We start from the raw sequence: 20,852 nt of genomic DNA, 5'->3' as shown, positions 1-20,852 counted from the left end.
GTTTTCTGAATGATTGAACAAAGATCAGGCCCCACTGGGAAGTCACAGCAAGTTGGGTTTCACCTCAGGCTCAGGTCACGCCTGTCTGGCATGGGCTGGAGGCTAAAGCACTCTTGTGTTGGGGTCTCCAAGTTGGGGGAATCAATCTCTATCCTGGAGGGATTCCAAAGAACGCACCACTTGCTGAATAAAAGCTAGAGTGATACTCTGGCCATGGTGTGCTGCTGCCAGCCACAGCTCACCATCACAAGGTATGCTGAGTCTGTGGCAGCAAGGACAGTCAAACTGGGGAAGGAGGACAGCAAGGAAACAATGGACAGCGCAGAACAAAGGTCCCGTGAAGACCTCTTTCATTTACAGCTCCTTTCCTGTGCCATGTAGCATGGTAGGCCTTCTAATCTGGTAAAGTATGCCTAGCAAGAGTAATCTCTTTTTTTTTTCTTTTAAGTCTTTTGTTTTAGGTTCATAATCGAATTTCTTATTCTCTATGGGGGAAGCACTCTTTCAGGCCCTTTGTGTACCTGGCTACTTCTTTTTTTTTTTTTTTTGAGACAGAGTGTCACTATGTTGCCCTTTGTAGAGTGTCCTGGGGTCACAGCTCACAGCAACCTCAAACTCCTGGGCTTAAGCAATTCTCTTGCCTCAGCCTCCTGAGTAGCTGGGATAGGTGCCCACCACAACGCCCATCTATTTTTGGTTGCAGTTATCATTGTTGTTTAGCAGGTCCAGGCTGGGTTCGAACCCACCAGCCTCAGTGTATGTGGCAGGGCCCTATTCACTGAGCTGCAGGGTTCCGAGCCATACCTGGCTACTTCTAATTCTATTTTTTGAAACTTAAATATCATCTCCTTAGAAAGGCCAGCTTTTATTTAAAGTAGGTCCCCTGCCTCGTTCTTTATTGGTATCCACTTTCTTCACAGCACTCCTTACAATTTGCATTTATTTAAACTGTTAGTTTACTTGGTTTTTGTCTGTCTTCTCGCTACTGTACTGTAGTGAGCTCTATGAGGGCAGGGATCTTATCTGACTTGTTACCTGATATGTACCCCAAATGTAGAATATAGTAGGCATTCAATAATGAGTAGGAGTTACAAGAAAAGAAACAGGACAAAATGGGCTATTTTTAATATTGCCAAGATATGTAATATACAGTGAAGATAAAGTTTTCATGATTAAATGTTTATAGATCATGTTGGGATATAGAAAACAAATACTTTTAGAAATTCAAGTAGACATGGACAAAACCATAATCAGGGTGGGAGACTTCAATATGTTCTTTAGTCTTTGAAAGAAAAAATAAAGATAGAGAGTATTTGAAAAATATAGCTTAACGTTTATAATAGAGTTCGTTGTGAGACTGCACTGAGAATGCACTTTCAATTGTATGTGTATGGAAGTTGGTCTCATGTAAATGAGAATGAAGACATTATCATTGGTATAAAGAAGATACAAAAATTTTAAGTGAATAGTTTTGTGAGTCCATCCTGATAATTGCTTTGTACTGGATGATTTCCTAGAAAAATTAAAAATAATGAAATCAACTTGTGACTTTGAAGAAGTAAAAAGTTAAGAAAGTATTCCCTGCCAAAAAATACAGACTCACAGTCTTTTAAAATATTCCCTAACTTATTATTGGTTGTATTCACTTTGTTGTCCTATCAAATACTGTTCCGTACTGTTCCTTCTGACTGTATTTGTGTGCCCATTAACCATCCCCACTTTATCTGTCCACCCCCCCGCTATACTTCCTAGGCTCTGGTAACCATCATTCTGCTCTTTGTCTCTATGAAATCAATTAATTTTTTCCTATTGAGTTATTGGAGCTCCTTACATATTCTAGTTATTAAACCCTTGTCAGATGGATAATTTGCAAATGTTTTGTTCCATTCTGCGGGTTTTTCCTTTACTTTGTTGGTTGTTTCCTTTCGTGTGCAGAAGCTTTTAACTTGATGTGATTCCATTTGTCCAATTTTGCTTTGGTTGCATGTGCTTTGGGGGTTACTCAAGAAGCCCTTGTGGAGACAAATGCCCTCACACATTTTCCCAGTGTTTTATTTAAGTATTTTTATAGTTTTAGGTCGTAGATTTAAGTCTTTAGTCTATTTTGATTTGATTTTTGTATATGATGATAGATAAGGGTCTAGTTTCATTCTTCTACATAGGAATATTCAGTTTTTCCAGCGCCATTTATGGCAGAGACTGTTCTTTGCCCGTGGTATGTTCTTGGAAACGTTGCCGAAGATACCTTCATTATAGATGTGTGGATTTATTTCTGGGTTCTCTATTCTGTTCCATTGGTCTGTGTGCCTGTTTTTATGCCAGTACCATGCTATATTGATTATTACAGCTCTGCAGTATAATTTGAAGTCAAGTAATGTGATTCTTCCAGTTTTGTTCTTTTGGCTGAGGATAATTGTGGGTGGCTGTTCTGGGTATTGGTGGTTCCATATGACTTTTAGGATTTTTTTTTTTCTATTTATGTGATGAATGTCACTGATAGGGATTGCATTGAATCTGTAGATTTCTTTGGGTTGTATGGATATTTTAACATTATCAAGTTTTACAATCCATGACCATGGAATATCTTTCCGTGTTTTTGTGTCCTCTTCAGTTTCTTTCATCAGATTTTCATGGTTTTCATTATAGAGATCCATCAGTTTTTAAAATACATTAAAAATGTAAGATAAATTATAACAGTGCTGTTGGTACACTTACAGATACATTAATGGAACAAGATAGAAAGTCAAGAAACAGATCTATGATTATGTAAGAACTTAAAATATGATGATGATATTGTAAGTAGAAAAGGATGGATTTAATATGTGCTGTTAGGATCGCTGGAAAAAATTTGTCCCTACTTCATAACACACTCTAAAATGTATTTCATGTGGATTAAAGATTTAAATTTAAAAAGTAAAACCATAAAAATCTTAGAGGGAAGTATTAGAGTATAGAATGTCTTTCTGAAAAATGACCTGAAAGGAAGAACTAATAAGAGATTGATAAGTTTGATTACATAAAAAATTTAAAACTTCTGAGCCTCCCTCAAACCGTAAAAAATGTAAAGGTAACCAACTACTTTGAAAAAGCATTTGAAACATGGCAGATTAAGGCTTAGTTTCTCTACCGTGCAACTAACAACGTATGAAAGATATAAGCTCACTGATGACTAAAAGTGCACATAAAACAAGACATTTTATTTTATTCTGGCCATCAAATTGGCAAATAACAACAACAAAGAAGGCAAGGGGGCAAGAAAACTGGTATTTGTCTACTACTAGTAGAAGTGTAATTTGGGGTAGCCTTACTGGAAGGTAAATTTGGACATTTATTTTAGGGAATTTTTCAGGAATATCTGTAAATATATAGTTCTGATGGTAATCATTGCAAACCAGTGATAATCTAATCATCATCATAGTGTTCTTTATAATGTCAATAAATCATAAACAACCTAAATATCTTCCTATGGGGGAATGGTTAATTCAGTTACAATAGAACCATCTCATGGAATTCTGTGACATTATTAAAGATAGTGTTGAGAAATATTTAATGCTAAGGACAAATCTGTTTTATTCTTTTTATAGGAGGGGATCATGCAACTATGACTAAAAATAGCTTTGAAGTAGTGAAAAAGAAGGATAAGGAAGGTTTTACATGGTCTAAGGCCTTCGTTCTTATCAGTGTGTAAGGAAGCCAACATGTTTGCCAAGAGTTTCTGTGTTGGGGTCTGATTTAGTTGGAATACATAGCATTTCGAATTTGTCAATTGATTAGGCCTCTAAATATCCTTGTTATCTGTCAAAGGTAAATTCACTATTGTGAATTAGTTCACAGTGCAACAATAGGATGATCAGCTTATAGCTTAAGCATTTTTAACTTTAATACTCCTTCAGTTTCACAGAAGAATTGTGTTCTGGCTATTAATAATCCCTAAACTGAGATCAAAGTACAATTTACCTGCTATTAGACTTCCTGTAATTAAGTGAAGCAAAGGTAATTACAATGAAAGGGTCATTAAAAGTGTTGAGAGCTTTCTGTATTAAGTTTAATAATTTCACTTCTTAAGGATTTGCAAACACCGTTTCTACTGATGAATATGTCCAAAACGCTGATGGACAAACCCTGGAGAAACTTTCTGCATGGGAATCCCTACTGAGATTTTTCTTCCCAACAAGTAAGTTCTTATTTCATTTTTTCCCTCCAATCAATGTCCTTGCTTTGAGAATAGTAATCAAATAGGAGATAGTGTGGTGTAGCATGATATAGTGGCACTGGAGTAGGACACACCGAAGTTTGCAACCTGGGTTCTGCCCTTCGCCTCAGGCAAGACAATCTCACTGCACTTCAGTGTCTACATCTTTAAAATGAAGAGATTTACTGCAGCGAATTGTGAAGATGAACTGAGGCAATATTTGTAAGGGAATTAGTCATTTAATAAATTTTTGTTATTCTTTATAAAATACTTTTCCTTCACAGATGTCTAAATTTGGCACCATTTACGTGAGTGGCTTTGTCTGAAATCTAGTCACTAACCCAGTACTGTAAAATTGATGTCTTCTGTGGCATTAAGCAGGGTACTGTGTGGCTTTGATGTTATGGACTATACCAGATGCCTTCCCATCTGTCTTAATGATAAAAGTCCAGGTTTCATGTCACACCATCTTTTTGTGATTCTGTATATAATGTGTTTATCAAGCACGTGATGACTCCTGAGAATTATTAACCAGAAATAAACACGTTTCATTTTGTATAGCATGTGGTGCCCTTTCAAGGAGATGCTTCACATAAATTGACATATGTGAATTACAAGATTAAGTTTTTATTAAAAATCATACAGGATTTATTCTAACAAAATTAGATATACATATACAAGCAGAAAATTGTATTCACTGTCTAATTCCAGACACTTCCACTGAATTCTTCTGTGACCCTGCGTAAATGTCTATGTTTTTCTATACTGATTTTATCGAGTACAAAATAGGCATTATAATGCCTACTACCAATGAGAGCAGCAAAATAAACAAGTTTCTTAAATAAGTTCAAAATGTTGCCATAGTCAAATAGAATGAAAAAAGAAGAACTCTGGGAAGGTGTTATGTTGTGTAGGCTAAAAGAATGGTTTAGTGACTGCTAAAGTTGGTCATAAACAACAAATGATGATTTAAGGGTTAGAGTTTATGAAACTAGCAGATGTAAACTGTGACGTAGTTTCCTCTAATAACTACGTGAAACAAACACTGAAATCACTTTTTAAAATAGGCTAATCAAGATCCATGTATCTCCCAAATATTTCTCCCATCTGGTGCAGTAAATTGTGTCAAAATTAGTTGTATTAAATAACAGTTTCGCCCAACAAAATCACATTGTTTCATTTTAATGGGAACATCTGACCTAGGATGATTCAAATCTTTGAAAACATTATTAAATATTTATAAAATGTGAATACTGTCTTATTTGAAAATAATAACCATGGGTTCATAAATATGAAACACTTTTAACCAATTTATTTCTTCCTTCATATAATTGAAAATAAACACTCTTACCACTTAGGCATTAAAAACCAATCTGTTATTTTGTCAGTAGGCTGTTGTTTGTAAAACATTCACCTCTTGCAGATTAAAATGACAGCCTTTTATTTCAGATTAATATGAGGGTACAAATGATTCGGTTACATGTTCGTACTTTTGGGGTAAGGTCCCTGGTGTAGTTGTGTCCTGCACCCAGGAGCTGTGCCATATACTCTTAAATGTTGCCCATTAGGTGGGAGTACACCAATAAAATGATAATCTTAAAAAACACTGGCAGGGGATCTTGAGAGATCACCTGATCCTTCTCCCTTTACACACAATTATAAACTTAAACCTGACTAAAAATTGTTCTACCCTTTTTATTCTTTAAAAGTACAAGTGCCTCTTGGTAATTTGAGTCTGAAGGTTAATTTTGATATCTAGCATAACGTTCTATCAGACATAATTTAAGTATGAAGCAACAGAAGCTCAACATTTGAAGGATCTTAGAGATCATCTAGCTCTGTCTCGTCCATGATTATAACCTTAACCCTCCTTTTTTTGTTTTCTTTGTTTGAGACAGAATCTTGCTGTGTCCCTCAGCCTGAACTGCAGTAGTTGCAATCATAACTCACAGCAGCCTCAAACTCTCGTTCAAATAATCTTCCTGCCTCAGCCTCCCAAGTATCTAGGACTACAAGCATGCACCACTATGCCTGGCTAAATTTTTTTCACTTTTTTTTGTAGAGACAGACTCTTGCTGTACTACCCAGACTGGTCTAGAATTCCTGATCATTCCTCAGGTGGTCCTCCCTCGGCTTCCCAAAGTGCTGGAATTATAGGCATGAGCTACCATGCCCAGCTTTAACCCTCTCCTTAGCATTCCTTGAAAGTGATGTTTCAAGAAATGGGTTCTCACTCAGAACATAGGAAGTCTATTCTATCTCTGACTAGGTCCTGACAATTATCACCCTTTTTTGAGTGTGTAACACCCAGGACTGTTCACAAAAAATAGGTCAATACCAATAATATCACTTCCCTTACTCTCTAGCAGTAAACTGTGAATTTTACTTAGTTCATTCTTACTGACATACTCAATAAGTTTCTGTAGCTTTGCAAAATTGACAGGATATCTGTGGTATCATTTTAGCAGGGTGTTAGTTTTAAGGCCATTTGGCCTGTTGATATGCACAGTAGTTCTTTGGGTTGTATTTGTATTCTCTAAACCTATAATCTATAATCTTTTTAAAAACTACCTAATAATCTGTTAACAATTGTATACTTCTGCAGGTCATCTAAAAGTGAAAAAGTGACATTTCATAACTTTGTAGTAACTTGTATTTAAGTCTTTTTTTAGCTTTCATCATTATTTGTATATTTGTCATTCAATCGTTGAATGTAACAGCTTAAATGTTTTTCCTTTTTTTGCCTTGCTGTCATTATTTCACTTGGGAAAATGCTGATTAACTGTGCTGAATTCTCTTTCTTCAATTTCTCTTTCTAAAAGCATGCATGCTGAAGGACAATCAGGAGGTCAAGCCTTGTAATAAGCTGCAACACCTTAACGAGACTGAATGTCTGAGATACAAATGCTGTTTCTCATTAGTCAAGCCCAGTGACATCCGCTGTTTTTTGCCACTAAGAGATAGTAAGTTCATCCTCTTTCCTCTCTTTTATTTTTACTTTAAAAAATTGAATAACCAGGTCACAGTGACATCCATTTACATTTGGGTCTCCCAGCTTAACGACTTAGAGGGGACTTCCAGCACTAGAGTAATGCTGTCCTTAGAAAGTCCTGAGGTGGTCAGGACTCTCTTCAGGAGTAGTTTCTGTTTAGCCCTTAGATGCTGACTTTGGCAGTTCAAAATTATTATTATTATTTTTGAGAGTCTTAGTTTGTCACTCTCGATACAGTACTGTACTGTGGCGTCATAGCTCACAGCAACCTCAAACTCTTGGGCTCAAAGCAATACTCTTGCCTCAGCCTCCCTGGTAGCTGGGACTACAAGTGTCTGCCACAGTGCTCGGCTACTTTTTAGAGAAGGGGTCTCGTTCTGGCTCAGGTTGGTCTCAAACTCCTGAGCTCAGGCAATCCACCCACCTCGCCTCCGAGAGTGCTAGGATTACAGGTGTGAAGCACCATGCCTGGTCACAAAATTAGTCTCACCTTTTCTTTTGCTTTAGTCACTCTGTCTTTTGTCCACAGGTTCCAGGCCCCAAGAGGTGTAACCCTCAATGCCTGGGAGAAAATGCCAATGGGGCGTGTTTTAGCTTACTTTTCTCTTTCTGGTTTTTCATCCTATGTGGAATTCTTTTTCCCATTTGTCTTCAACTCTCAATATGTAGCAGTAGAATTGAATGTTTCTTGTTAAGGTCTGTTTATTAGTTTTTAATTGTTCTATTGTTTTTGAATTAGGTTTGTTCTCTTAAAATTCTTTTCTTTACAAAGTTACGAGAAGTACACCCTCTGTTTTTGCTACCTTCACTTGGATGGTGGGGACATATTGCCAGTTGGTCTCATGATGAATGGATTTGGTATGATGAAACACTAACAAGTATTACAGAAAGGATGCATGCAAAACAATATCTTAGGTTAATATAGTTCTTATTCAATTTACAGCTTTTTGTGAACAAGTAGTATTAATAATGGAAAGTAAAACCTGATCGTGAATACAGTATTCCAATTTTAACACTGTCACATGGTATTTAAAATGCATTTATCAGTTGGGTCTTTATATTATGTGTGAAGAGACATTTAGTTTTTGTAGAGGAAAAAAATTGAATCGTGACTTACAATTCCCTAACCACATTAGAATGCATTTCCCAATGAATACAAGACTATAAAATATGCTTATTTACCTGCAAATTTTGATTCCTTTTTTAATTTAATGTTTTGTAATTTGGAAATAAACATTTAAGAAGCCATTTTTTTTTTATCAAGTTAACTGTTCATAGATTAATTTCCTCCTTGAGTGCTCTAGGATGTATGGCATATGGCCAAGGAAAAAACACATTTAGGGCCACAGGAAGAAATTTATACTATGCATCATGATACTGTTAACAAAAATAGTAGGATCATGTTGTTAAAGCTTCCATTGAGGGACACATATGGAAATGTAGCCTTCGTTATATTTCAAGAACATTTCATAAACTCCTGCTACTTACAGAGTAGCAAGGATATCTACCTGTCATATAAGAATACCTCCTCCTTTTACTTTATTAACTGATAATATTTTCATAAAGACTTTATGAAAGAGCTTGGATTTGCTTCTCTTGCTTAAGTCCTAAAAGTAATAGGATATAATTACACCAACAGAGCCTACGCAGATGTTCCGGATGTTTGGGCTCGGTGTGATCAGCATGGTCTTCCTGGGATGTCTGCCCCTTTATTGCTGCTCTCTTTGCCGGAGGAGGTAGGCAAACTTAAACGTTTCTTTGAAGATTGCTGACTATACATAGATATTTGTATGTAGACACATTTATATGCTTCAGAGATATGGGCGATAATGTTTGGGTTCTTTTTTTATTTTTTTTTGCTGGGGCTGGGTTTGAACCTGCCACCTCCGGTATATGGGGCCAGTGCCCTATCCTTTTGAGCCACAGGCGCCACCCAGTGTTTGGGTTCTTTATGTTGAAAACAAAGTAGCCTAAGAAAAAGCTAAAAGAAGAGCTATCATAAAAAAAGAATGTTATGTTGTTTTACTATAGGTTTAAGATATCATTTTGTATAGTATCTTTACAGTCCCTCATCAAACAAAACCCCAATTAGAAGGAAAAACAAATCAGTGATCTGTGGGTGTGTGGAGTGGCAGTAGCTATTATCTGTAAATCAGAATGGTTCCCAGAAGTCTTGATCTTTGTTGAGTCATCTGCCATTGGTCTTTAATGGTCATCTGCCACTGGGCCTTAAATCCTGTTCTGCCTCCAAGCTAATTTGTACTAGATTTTTTCTTAGCATCTTATACAAAATCTTAGTGGATTATTAGCATGATGCTTCCAAGTTTGTTTATTCTTTTTATGGCTTTCTACTATTGGGATAGAGTGGGTATGGAGGTACAAAGCAAAGTCTAGACTAGAGTGTGGTGCGGCACTTGGAGCACAGTGTTAAGGAGGCACTCAGGTTTGTGCAAGTACAGCATGGCCAAGTCACTGCCCTCAGAGGAAATACCTCCTTAAATTTTCTGGTAAAGAGAAGGTGCCTGTTAAAGATTAAGAGTCTTTGATGTTTTTCATCCAAGTTAATGGGAAAGTAGTATTTGAGTTACCAAAAAAATGATTTAGATTTCGCAGAAGACTTAGACTATACACATTATCTTACTTTCCAGAAATATCAAGTCTTTCCTTAAATCGCTTTAACAGACCATTTTGAATCCACTATTGGGTCACAGCATTTCAGCTATTCCAGTGTGCATATGATGGTCATTTTTTTCTCTCAGATTTCACTTAGTTTCCTATTCTAAGTGTATAATCTCTATTCCTTGTTTTCTCTCCTTTTTTAAAATTTCCCAGGTGATTGGGAATAAGAGTGGAATTTTTGATCCTTTCTTCATCCCTTCAAACCTTGGTTTCATGTAAGAAAAAAACATGAATAAAAATCGGACAGTATTTGCTAGAAATTGGTGTCTAGGATTATACAATACAATTTACAGGATATCTGGAATAATAAGCTTGGTATAATAATTTCATTATGGCCCCTCTGTTTTGCCTCTGATAAAGAATGAGAATGTTCAGCTCCACCAGACTTTTTTCTCTAAAATGATATCTAAAGGATTATCCCCTGATAAGAATGTATTTTATGTTTTCTACATAATATGAATAGCTTGATAGACTTGAACAATGTGAATAAGTATATATGTTTGAATACCATACCTTTTGGTTTACTATGCATTATTTATTTTACTATTTTGTGTAAGAGCTGTATGTTCCTTCTGTCGTCTTGAGCTGCCTGTCATGAACCCTTGAGCAGGTGGCAGTTTCATCTCACTGCTTAGCTGAGTTTCCAGGAGCACTGATGGAGAGTGGATGGGGTACTGTCTGTGTTTGTGGTTGGCTGATTTTAGAGGCAAGGGGAATAATTGTGTGAAAATGGGGAGATCCCATCCCTGTTATCAAGCAAGGAGCTAAAAGGAGGCCAAAGGCTGTGTGTGGGGTAGCAAGATATCTCCTTAGAACTATCCCCTTAATTCACTTCCTGTTCTCTAGTTCAGAGAATGAAGAGATAGGTGAAAAATTAGAGTCTGTAAAATAAATATCCCTGTAGAAGGGAAATAGATGTAGTCACTTGAAAAATACAGAAAAAAAAGAAAGAAGCCGAACACTTACCTGGCTAAATCAGAGAAGCTAAATTCTAATGCAGTTCTGTAGTAACACAATCTGGGCCTCTGTTGGGGGCACTCTCTTGCTCTTTAGGCCTTGGAAGATACCCTTAAGGTCTTCCTCCTGCTGGGTCTTGTCTCATACATTAAATAGTTGAGTGTTCCCTGAGGAAAAAGCTGTCTTAGCTCTGTTCTTGGCCTTGGTTGTAAGCCAAAACAAATCAAGTTTTGACATTCCCTGACCCCTGTGATTTGGACAGTGCCTTTTATTTACTGATCACCTAAGGAGACAGCAACTGACAGGAGTTGGAGGAATGAAAAATGAGAAGCAATCTGAGCTAGCGGAAGAAATGAAAACAAATTAGGTGAAGAGGGTGATCACTCTTCAGAGCCAAATATATCTCATTTTGTGGGGTGCCTAATTCATGTTTTCCACAATTGACCCTATTCATTCACTGTTTGCTTGTGCTAGGTATTATGGAGGATACAAGGAAGGAAAAAAAAGTAACATCTCAATGTGCAAGTATCAACAATGATTCAAATGGTATATACTTAAAAAAAAAAAGAAACATCTAAAACATAGGCCTTACTTCTAAGGAACTTAAATCTACCTTAATAGTTGAAGACTGGCAAGGGGAGATCAGGGATTGACCCCACTGCTGGTTGGTTTTCTCATGTTCTGTTGTCCCACTTCAACAGCTGTACAAAAACCCTTCTGGTGGGTCAGTCCCTGACCCCTCATTGGTGTGAGACTGGTTAAAGCAAATCCCAAGGACAATGCATTTAAAATTATAAGGTGTAATATAACTAAGGACTGAAATGAATGGTAGTAGTAGTTTATAAAAGTTCTGAAAGTGGTGAAGATTGGAGTTAAGTGGAAAGAGGGCAGGGCAGGCTCAGAGAATCTCTAAACCGAATCTGTAGTTTTTTCTCCTTGACTTGAGTTCAGGTAAGGTAGGAACCAGGTAGACAGAGAACTCAAGCCAGCTTGGACTGGTTGCACACATACAAAAGGGAGCAGAGGACATTAGTGAAAAGCTTGCTAAAAATTTGCTATTAATAGCTTTATTAAACCAGCATATGTGTTTTGAAATTCATTGCATCCTCAAGGTTCTGTAAGATCTATTTTTATCCTCATTTTATAGGGATCAAAGCTTCATTAGGTTTACATCTCACTGGCAGGCTTAAGACTTACTTAGTGGAGAAAGAAGGAATAGATCAAGTGGATGGGGACAAAAGGAAGCAGCTTTAGGGAAGGAGGGGGAAAAAGGAGATGGCTGAATTGCTCCCATTATAGTAATAGTGTGCCAATGACAATAGTCTCAAGTGCCAGATTCAGTTTCTAATCTTTATATGTTTTTAGATAAAGTTTAAATCTGTGTGCATACGCCGGTCAACATCTGTGGATTATGTAGTGATATGTACATAGTTTTGGTTAGGTGGAAAATTCAGACATTGTAGTACTCCGATGAAGTGCATTTTCATGGTTTTTGTTCTTTCTGTTTGAGTGAATTTGTAGTTTTCAATCAAGAAAAAAATTCAGAACTCAGTATGAAAAGTGACAAAACTATGTTTGCTTTTGAATGATAAAAACGATTTTTTTTTAAGATTGTAGATCATCTGATACACAGAGGATGTAAAAAGCACATCCCCCGACACACTTTGAATGTTGTTGCTTGCCAGATGGCTGTTAACTGAAAATTTCTACATTTAGACAAATCCTGCTGTGTGATTCTCTGTATCATAATGTGGTTTTCATTATGCTGATAGTCTTAATGCTGCTTATTTTCTTAGAATGGGCGGTAAAGAATTGGGAATAAATGTGTCAAAAATTGCCTAAAAATCATCACCCATTGAATTTTAAAAATAGGCATTTACATTTTCAAATCCCCATGTTTGTGTATCTCATTATACTGTACAATATACTTAGTAATGTTATTTTGAAAAGCTTTATGCAGTAATTAGCCAATTGCTAGAAAGATTGAAGTTCCTAGGATTATATACATCTGAATTCAGAGAAAGGAAAGAAAATCTACAAATTTTAAAAGCATGACGAGGCTCTAAGAGCATTGATAAAATATGTCAGGTGAGAACGTGAGCAAACTAGAACTCTGTTCTAACATGAATCACTGTAGATTTGAAATTCATGTAAAGCTAGTTCTTCTCGGACCTTGCTCAAGGTAATTTGATTACTGAAATAGGAGAACCACGTTATATGCAGATCCTATGTCTGAGGTGTTCCCACCGCAAGGACTGCGAGGGCAGCATTTTAGAGAATTCTAGAACAGTAGATATTATTAAAGAGAACATCCTGTTGCCAAGTAACTAATAATTGCATTGCAAAATGCAGTGGCCTTTTTCAGTTCCCATCCAACTTGACCTTTTTGTCACATAGCACACTGTTGACTCTTCCTCTTTTTTTTTTTTTAGAGTTTTCTAATTTTCTTTTTTTTATTAAATGATAACTATGTACATTAATGCAACTCTGGGGTACAGTGTGGTGTTTTCATATGCAATTTGAAATATTTTCATCAAACTGGAAAATTTTCTCTCTGGGTTTCATTGTTCCCCTTACCATTCGGATTCATGCCAGTCTGCTTTCCTTTGTTCTCCCAACTGGTTGTTTCCCAAAGCCTTGCTCTCGTTTGTCAAATAATGGTAGAAGCATGCAGTGGAAAGAACAATGAAAATAATCTGTATTCTAATTCTGCTTTTACCGCCAGTTTCATGTGTGTGCTGAACTCCTTTGGGTATTGATTTTCTTATAAAATTAGAGAATTGACTTAGGGAATTTCTTTTTCTTCTTTCACCAATGCACCAAAGATGAAGAGTTTGGTCCTTTCTAACCAATTTCTCAGGTCCTTTCGGACCATAATACTCTGAAGTTCTTCGGGTGAATGACTCTTAAATCTAAATCCTGAAATCCTTACCTCTACCTGTTCTGTGTTTCCAATTCCTCTCACAAATTAGATATTCCACCGGCACCTTAAATGCAATATATGCAAAACAGAGTTCATTGTCTTTTTTCCCCAAATCATCTCCCCTTGACACCTCTCTATTCCTGTCAGTAAATTCTTCAGTCTCCCAGGCTAAACCTTGGAGTCATCTGTGCCTATTCCCTGTACTTTATTCTTCACGTATAATCCGTTCACTTAGTCTCTCTCTCTCTCTCTTTTTTTTTTTTTTTTTTTGTTCTCCTATGCAATAAGTCTGGGCTTTGCCCCTTTCCCCATTTTATTGTCACAACTTAGTCCAGGCCTGAATGCTCTCTCCCATCCTGGGCAAGTGGTTTAGAAGAGGTACCAAGGCTGGCATCTGGGGCAAAGACAAGGTTGGGAACTGAGGAGGACATTGTAATGATATGTGTAATTCAGAGTGATCTTACAAGACAGACAGAATCTGGAATCTGTGAGTAGGGCTTAGGAGATGGTTAGGATGTGGGTCCTGGAGATGTTTCCTAGGACTTAAATAAAAATACATGTCTTTGCCCTCAGGTAAAGAGGGAGTCAAGATGCTTGCCAAACCAGTTTGGACATATTCCTGGACTCCTGATCTACTCTCCCTCTAAATTATCGATCAATGTCCTGTCAGACTCATCTTTCTAAAATAGTACTGTTTCATTTCATTATACCATTCAGTAACTTGTAATGCATTCGAGAATATCCAAGTTCTAGGCCCAAGTTAGTTCCAGGCCCTGATTCACCTCTTTGAAAGACAAAGAGGTGAATCAGATCATACTTTGTGTTCTCAAGGAACATACAATATAATAAGGGATATATATATATATATATATATATATCTATCTCCAAGGTAAAAAGTCACAGTCCATAAAAAGAAGTGCAGGTAAAAACAATTAACATATAGTTGGTTTCTACAGAAGTAATACTGGTAATATTTAATATAAATAGTTTTCCAGGCTATACCCTAGAGAGTAAGATTTAGTCTGAGGTTTTTGGTCCTGAAATTTGTATTTTTTAAAGGCTTTCGAATGAATCTGATATGCAGACTATTTGGATCTGCACTAGACTCTCTCTAGTTCAACCTTCAATAATTCCTTCTGAAATATTTATTGAGCTACAATGACACTTGTGTTCTTACTCAGCTGATTATATTCCTGGGTAGCCTCACTATCTGATATGATTTATATGTTTGGTGCCTCTAAATCTCATGTTGAGATCTGATCCCCAGTGGCCTAAGGGGAGGTGTTTGGGTCATGGGGGCAGAGTCCTCATGAATCACCCCAAGGAAAGGAATGAGTCCTCTTTATGTTAGTTCACTAAAGAGCTTGTTGTGTAAAAGAGCCTGCCCCTGCCCCACCTCTCTCTCTTGCTCCTTCCATTGCCATATGACATGTCTGCTCCCTCTTTTCCTTCCACCTTGATTGGAGGTTTCCTGAAGCCCCCACCAGAAGCAGATGTTGGTGCTATGCATCTCATACAGCCTATAGAACCAGGAGCCAAGTAAACCTCTTGCTTTATAAGTTACCTAGTCTCAGGTATTCCTTGATAGCAACACAAAGTGGACTAACACACTATGTTATGAGCCATTTGTTTCTTTCTGATCTCTCACTTACTACGTTTACTGTATAGTCTTCCCAAGGTGATTCCTGTGGTTCTGAAGGCACTGGTAATTTTCTCATGTAGCTACCTTTCCAGTTAAGTTAAATTCTTGAGGTTTCAGAACACTGAACAAATTTCTTCAGTGACATCCTTTTTTTTCCCCCCTTTTTTGTGAGGCAGAGTCTCACTATGTCGTCCTCAGTAGAGAGCCGTTGTATCACACATCACAACAACCTCAAACTCTTGGGCTCAACAGATTCTCTTGCCCCAGCCTCCCAAGTAGCTGGGACTACAGGCGTCTGCCACAGCGCCTAGCTATTTTTTTGTTGCAGTTGTCATTATTGTTTAGCAAGCCTGGACTGGGTTTGAACCCACTAGCCCCAGTGTATGTGGCTAGCGCCCTAGCCGCTGAGCTACAGGTCCTGAGCCGTGACATCCTTTTTTTGTTTGAGCCCCTAGCTTCAGAGTTCCTTGACATATTCAATTCTGATTAATCTCTCCTGTACTCATCATTTACCACACACTTTTATGCCCATATCTTGAACATTGTTATTCTCCAAAAGTTGAACCTCTGAATCTCTAAAATATTAAACTTCAAAACCCTACCCTTTGATGATGGGTGCCTTGTTATCCGGCCTCTTCTTTGCTTTGTTCTTGCTACGTCTGTTCTTTAACCCATTAAGACCTCCAGGCTCTTTTACTCTGCTCTGCCATACTTCTAACATCGTTTGCTTTCTTTACCTACCCTGGATTCTGTTGTCTAGGACTTGAAGCCATCCCTTCTAGCCCCGTTGTTTCACTGAGACTGAATCCATACAACTTCTTTGTTCTGAGGTTTAGGCTTCTGGGAGTTAGAGGAGAAAAAGGTCCACAACTGTGGATTTCTATTATTAGAAATTTCCAGTGGGCTCACTTAGTGTTTCCAGCTGTACCGTTCCACTTGATGTTTGCAGACATGCACCTGGCCACTCTGAGTCTTTTGTGAAGAATACCTATTGATTAAATGCTCTTATGCATCTTTCCACCTCCACTCTTTTTTATCTGGCTCATTCCAGTCAGGCTGCAGGCCTCAGTTTAGATTCAGCCTTCCTCTTCTAGGACACTTACCCCAAACTTCCTGCCCACACTGGGTCAGGCTTCATCCTGTTCATCTTCTACCAATCTCTACTTACCTCTATTTGAACTTATCTCAATGCTATATAGTTATCAGACTGTATGTCTGTCTTTCCTTCTAAATTTTAAGCTCCTTGAGGTTAAAGTCACATGTTTTATTTATCTTTATGTCTCTAATATTTAGAATAATGTTTATTTCATAAAGGAGCACACATATCAGTGAATGAATGGTAATACCCACCATTTAAGTGAGTAGTTAGCCTGTACTTTTCATTATACAAAGTTGTGTGAAAAGTGTGAAAAGTTGACCTGTACTTTTCATTGTGAATATGCTGCCCATGATATGTGACATCTTACATGAAAAGAAGAAAATTACCTTTAGGACATGGGCAAGTCATTTTACCTCTACTTTTTCCCCTAGGCATTCTCTTTAGATATAGGATAGAACATCTAATCTTGGATCTCAGTAATGAATGTTAGTCATACAGCCAGCTAGTGATAAGAGTAAATCAAAAAATCAAGTCCTCTGAAACCTAGACCAGTGCGTGCATTTTGAAGTAATAATGATTTGTTGCCTTTTTTGGTTGTTAATGAAAGTGAAATTCACACTGCCAAATTTAAAATCAAGTCTGTTGATAAAGAAAATATAGTCATTATATACAGTAGGATATACTGAAGTCAGAGTATTAGAACAAAGTATAAACTCCTCAATTTCTTCTCTAAAATCCTGACATTCACAATGTTTTGTAAACCTAAAGATTTTTTCCTGACTTATTTGGGAGCAAAACCTCATCTGACCTGGTCTGAGATTCTTTCTAGTCAGTATTTAATGCCCAGAGTGAATATTCATAAATTCTATTGCAGAAATGTTACTGTGTTTGACTATGAGATACTGTCCCAGACCTGTAGGTGTGTCACGTAATATGCAACATATCATGTCATATTACCTTTCTAAAATCCAAAATTTCTGTATTCTGAAACACGTCTAGTCTCCAGGGACTGAAAACTGTGCATTAGTTTCACTTATTATTTTTCTGAGTCTGCAGTTAACAACATGGCAACTTAAAGAGACCGTAGGTAAATCATATAGATGTATTTTTGGCCTTCACTCACTATTTCATTTATGCCTGGAGACTTTTTATGATTAATTGAGAAAAAGGTGTTTATTTGCTCCACATCAGTCTTACCTAGTGCAGCTCAGCGACAACACAGTAATGTAGTTTTATGGGAGAAAAGTGAGTCTTACCTTCAAAGTCATCATTTCAAAGGCAGGCGTATGTGTCTCTGGGCCCCACATGATCAGAACCTGGTTGCTCTGCATAGCTAAGTAACACTTTCAGGGTCCTGATGTGCTCTTCTGTATGCTACCTAGCACTGAGCTGGGATGGGAGTATGTGTCATTACCTCTTTATAATATTATATGCAAGTATTTTCCTCTTTATGTCTCTTTTTGTATTTTTGTCCTTAACCTCTGCTATGAACATTCCTAATTTTCTTCTTGGCTTGTGTTTAGTTTTTTAGAAACTAAAATCCCTATAAACATAAAATGAGTTAAAATTTCTTGATAAAAATCAACTAACATTTCCATTTCCTCTGTGGGGTATAAAAATTTATAAGTTAAGGTTCTAGCCAGAAAGAATTTTCAAGCTTGGAGGGGAGAAATAGACAGGTTAGCTTAGTGAGGGAGAGATTATATTTTTGATTTAAGCAGGTCTGGATTTGAATCTTGGATTTTTATACTGAATAGTTTGGTGATTTCAGCAAGTTACTTTACCACTTGGAAGAAGCTCAGTTTCCCTTTCTGAAAAATAGGAATGGTAGAAAGAGTACCTGCCTTGTCAAGTCATCATGAAGATTAAATGAGATCATACACATGGAATGCTTATATACAGGCCTTGGCACATAGCAAGTCTGTGTCGTATCTGTTGTTGCTAGTCATCGTTAGCTAACATTGCAATGTGGTCTCATAGAAAAAGCCTGTTACTTTAGACCTACATTCAAATCCTAGCATCTCCATTTATGAGCTGTGTGTGACCTTGAGTGAGTTATCTTACCTCTCTAAGCATTTAATCATTTTTTTTTTAAGGCGGAGTCTCACTATGTCACCCTCGGTAGAGTGCTATGGTGTCACAGCTCACAGCAACCTCTAATTCAGGCTTAAGTGATTCTCTTGCCTCAGCATCCCAGGTCGCTGGGATTACAGGTGCCCAGCACAATGCCCAGCTATTTTGTTATTGCAGTTGTCATTGTTGTTTAGCTGGCCTGGGCTGGGTTTGAACATGCCACCCTCAGTGCATGTGGCTGGCGCCATAACCACTGTGCTCTGGGCACCCAGCCCAAGCATTTAATCATTTATAAAATAGGAAACACTATCCACCTTCTAGGGTTGTTGTGAAGATTAAATGAGATAAAGTATGTAAAGCACCTAGCCAAGTTCTTGGCATATGATAGCATCTCCTGTCTACACATATACTACACACCTACTATACTATACTGCACCTACTGTCTACACATATACAAGTAGGGGATTGAATGCCAAATCAACAGTAAGTTAAAGTGCTTTGAAAATTATAAATGCTAATGTAATATGAACTATTACTATTAGATTTGAAGCCCATATGGGGGGAAAATTCTGAAAGGAAGCTTACTAGACAAGATATATCCAAGTTGAGTGTTGAAGGGTGGACAACACTGACATCAGTAGAGGGAAGCAAGACAGCATTACTGTTACGGAGGATCATATGATCAAAATGACTTAATATAGAATAATAATGATGGCTACAATGATAAATTTGAGCATACCAAGTCTTTACTTTCTATTTTATTTATTCAATCTAGTGAGTTAAAAAATCAGATGGGAAAGCCAAAAGAGTTATCTGGGCAGTTATTGTTTTCCTATAACCCCCCCCCCAATTGTTATTTTATCATTGTTGAGAAATATGGTTTCACTTGAATTTTTCATATTACAGCAAATGGGCCAATCCTTTGCGAAGGAAAGTCCATAGAATGTTAAAGGGCTTTAAGAAACAACGAAACAAACCCAGAAAGGATGATGAAGTTTTGGGGACCGCAATGGAGGATGAGGAGGATGATGAAAAGGACCAAGAGACCAAAGGTAATTGACAATAGGATGTAACATTGAAGTGTTCTGTCTCTGATTCTTGTTAGCTTTCTCTGTCTACCATCATCTTGATTTGACTGGCACTTAATTTTTATACCACAAAAGTTTGGACCACAGGAGGGGTGCTTATCACTCAACATATTTAGGTGGTAGGAAAGTGGACAAGAAATGTGCTAAATTATTTAGGTATCACATTATTTGATATATATAGTACAGCCATTCACAGGAAGACAAAAAATGGAATTAGCCACTCTGACTCTGGGGCTACATGATAGACACCTTGTGAAATAAAAATGGCCACAGTCTCCAAAGTGTGTTAACCGTACAAGATATCCAGAAGAAGGAGCATGGATGGCTGTAGGAGTCTGATAGACCTGAGATTGAATCTTGGATCTTAGCTGTTATTTTCAGCTACATGCTTCCCAAACCTGCACAATGCAGTGTTAGAAAAGGTTGTGAGAAGGATATCAGAAACAGGTACCAGGGACTACTCGGACAGGCTAGTAGATCCCCTGGCCTTGGTCTGGGTTTTCTCCTCCTAAAATAACTGTGAAGGGACAAACGAGAATAAAACAGTTTATGAGAAAAAGGTATACCTCAGGGACTAGAGTACTGGATTAGGAGTCAGGAGACCCAAGTAATTAAGTAGTAATATTTCCATGGGCAAATAAGTTAACTTTTCAGCTCATTACTACCATCATCTGAGGTTTAAAATGTAGTTTAAATAATACATTGTGTGTGAAAATGCTTTGAAAATTGCAAAGCGTGACTCAAATTGAAGGTGTTAAGGAACAGAGAAGTAAAGGAGTGGGTTAACAGTCCACTGGATGTGGTGTCAGGAGACTCTGGCTCTAGTCCCAGCTTTTCTGTTATTTACAGTGTAAGCTCTGGCAAGTCCCTTAATTTTTCTAGGCCTCACTTCATTAGTCTTCACAATAAGTTAGAACTTATGAATAGGAAAAGTGACTTAAAAGAAACAAAAGAAAATCCTTATAGAGGGTATCTTATGTACATGAGGTCTGACAATTAGGTCGAACCCATCCTAGAAAAATAGTTTCATACCTCATTGCTAAATATCACTACAGTCACCTTTCAAGTACTCTGAGAAGCTATGCACCGAGGCCAGCACCTAGTCTATTCTTCAAAGTAATCTTAGAACTTTTTTTCTGGAGTGACCATCAGAGCTGTCATCATATGGCACACATAAAGCACGCAACAATAATGAATGCCACCCAGT

At 37.4% G+C, this 20,852-nt stretch overlaps 1 protein-coding gene across 1 annotated transcript in view; it reads left to right on the top strand.

Moving 5' to 3' along the window:
• FMR1NB (FMR1 neighbor) overlaps window positions 1-19,617 on the top strand; it is a 32,889-nt gene extending 13,272 nt beyond the window's left edge. The window contains exons 2-5 of the mRNA XM_023508205.1: window positions 4,067-4,174; window positions 7,015-7,155; window positions 8,824-8,920; window positions 19,464-19,617. Coding sequence (XP_023363973.1) covers window positions 4,067-4,174; window positions 7,015-7,155; window positions 8,824-8,920; window positions 19,464-19,617 — 500 coding nt within the window. The remainder of the gene's footprint in view (window positions 1-4,066; window positions 4,175-7,014; window positions 7,156-8,823; window positions 8,921-19,463) is intronic.
• The last annotated feature ends 1,235 nt before the right edge of the window (window positions 19,618-20,852 follow it).

Source organism: Otolemur garnettii, unplaced genomic scaffold (assembly GCF_000181295.1).
Source record: "Otolemur garnettii isolate 467f Iridium unplaced genomic scaffold, OtoGar3 scaffold00231, whole genome shotgun sequence".
In the NCBI taxonomy this organism is placed as follows: Eukaryota; Metazoa; Chordata; class Mammalia; order Primates; family Galagidae; genus Otolemur; species Otolemur garnettii.
Note: the sequence above shows the minus strand (reverse complement) of the source record. Positions and strands in the feature narration are given on the sequence as shown.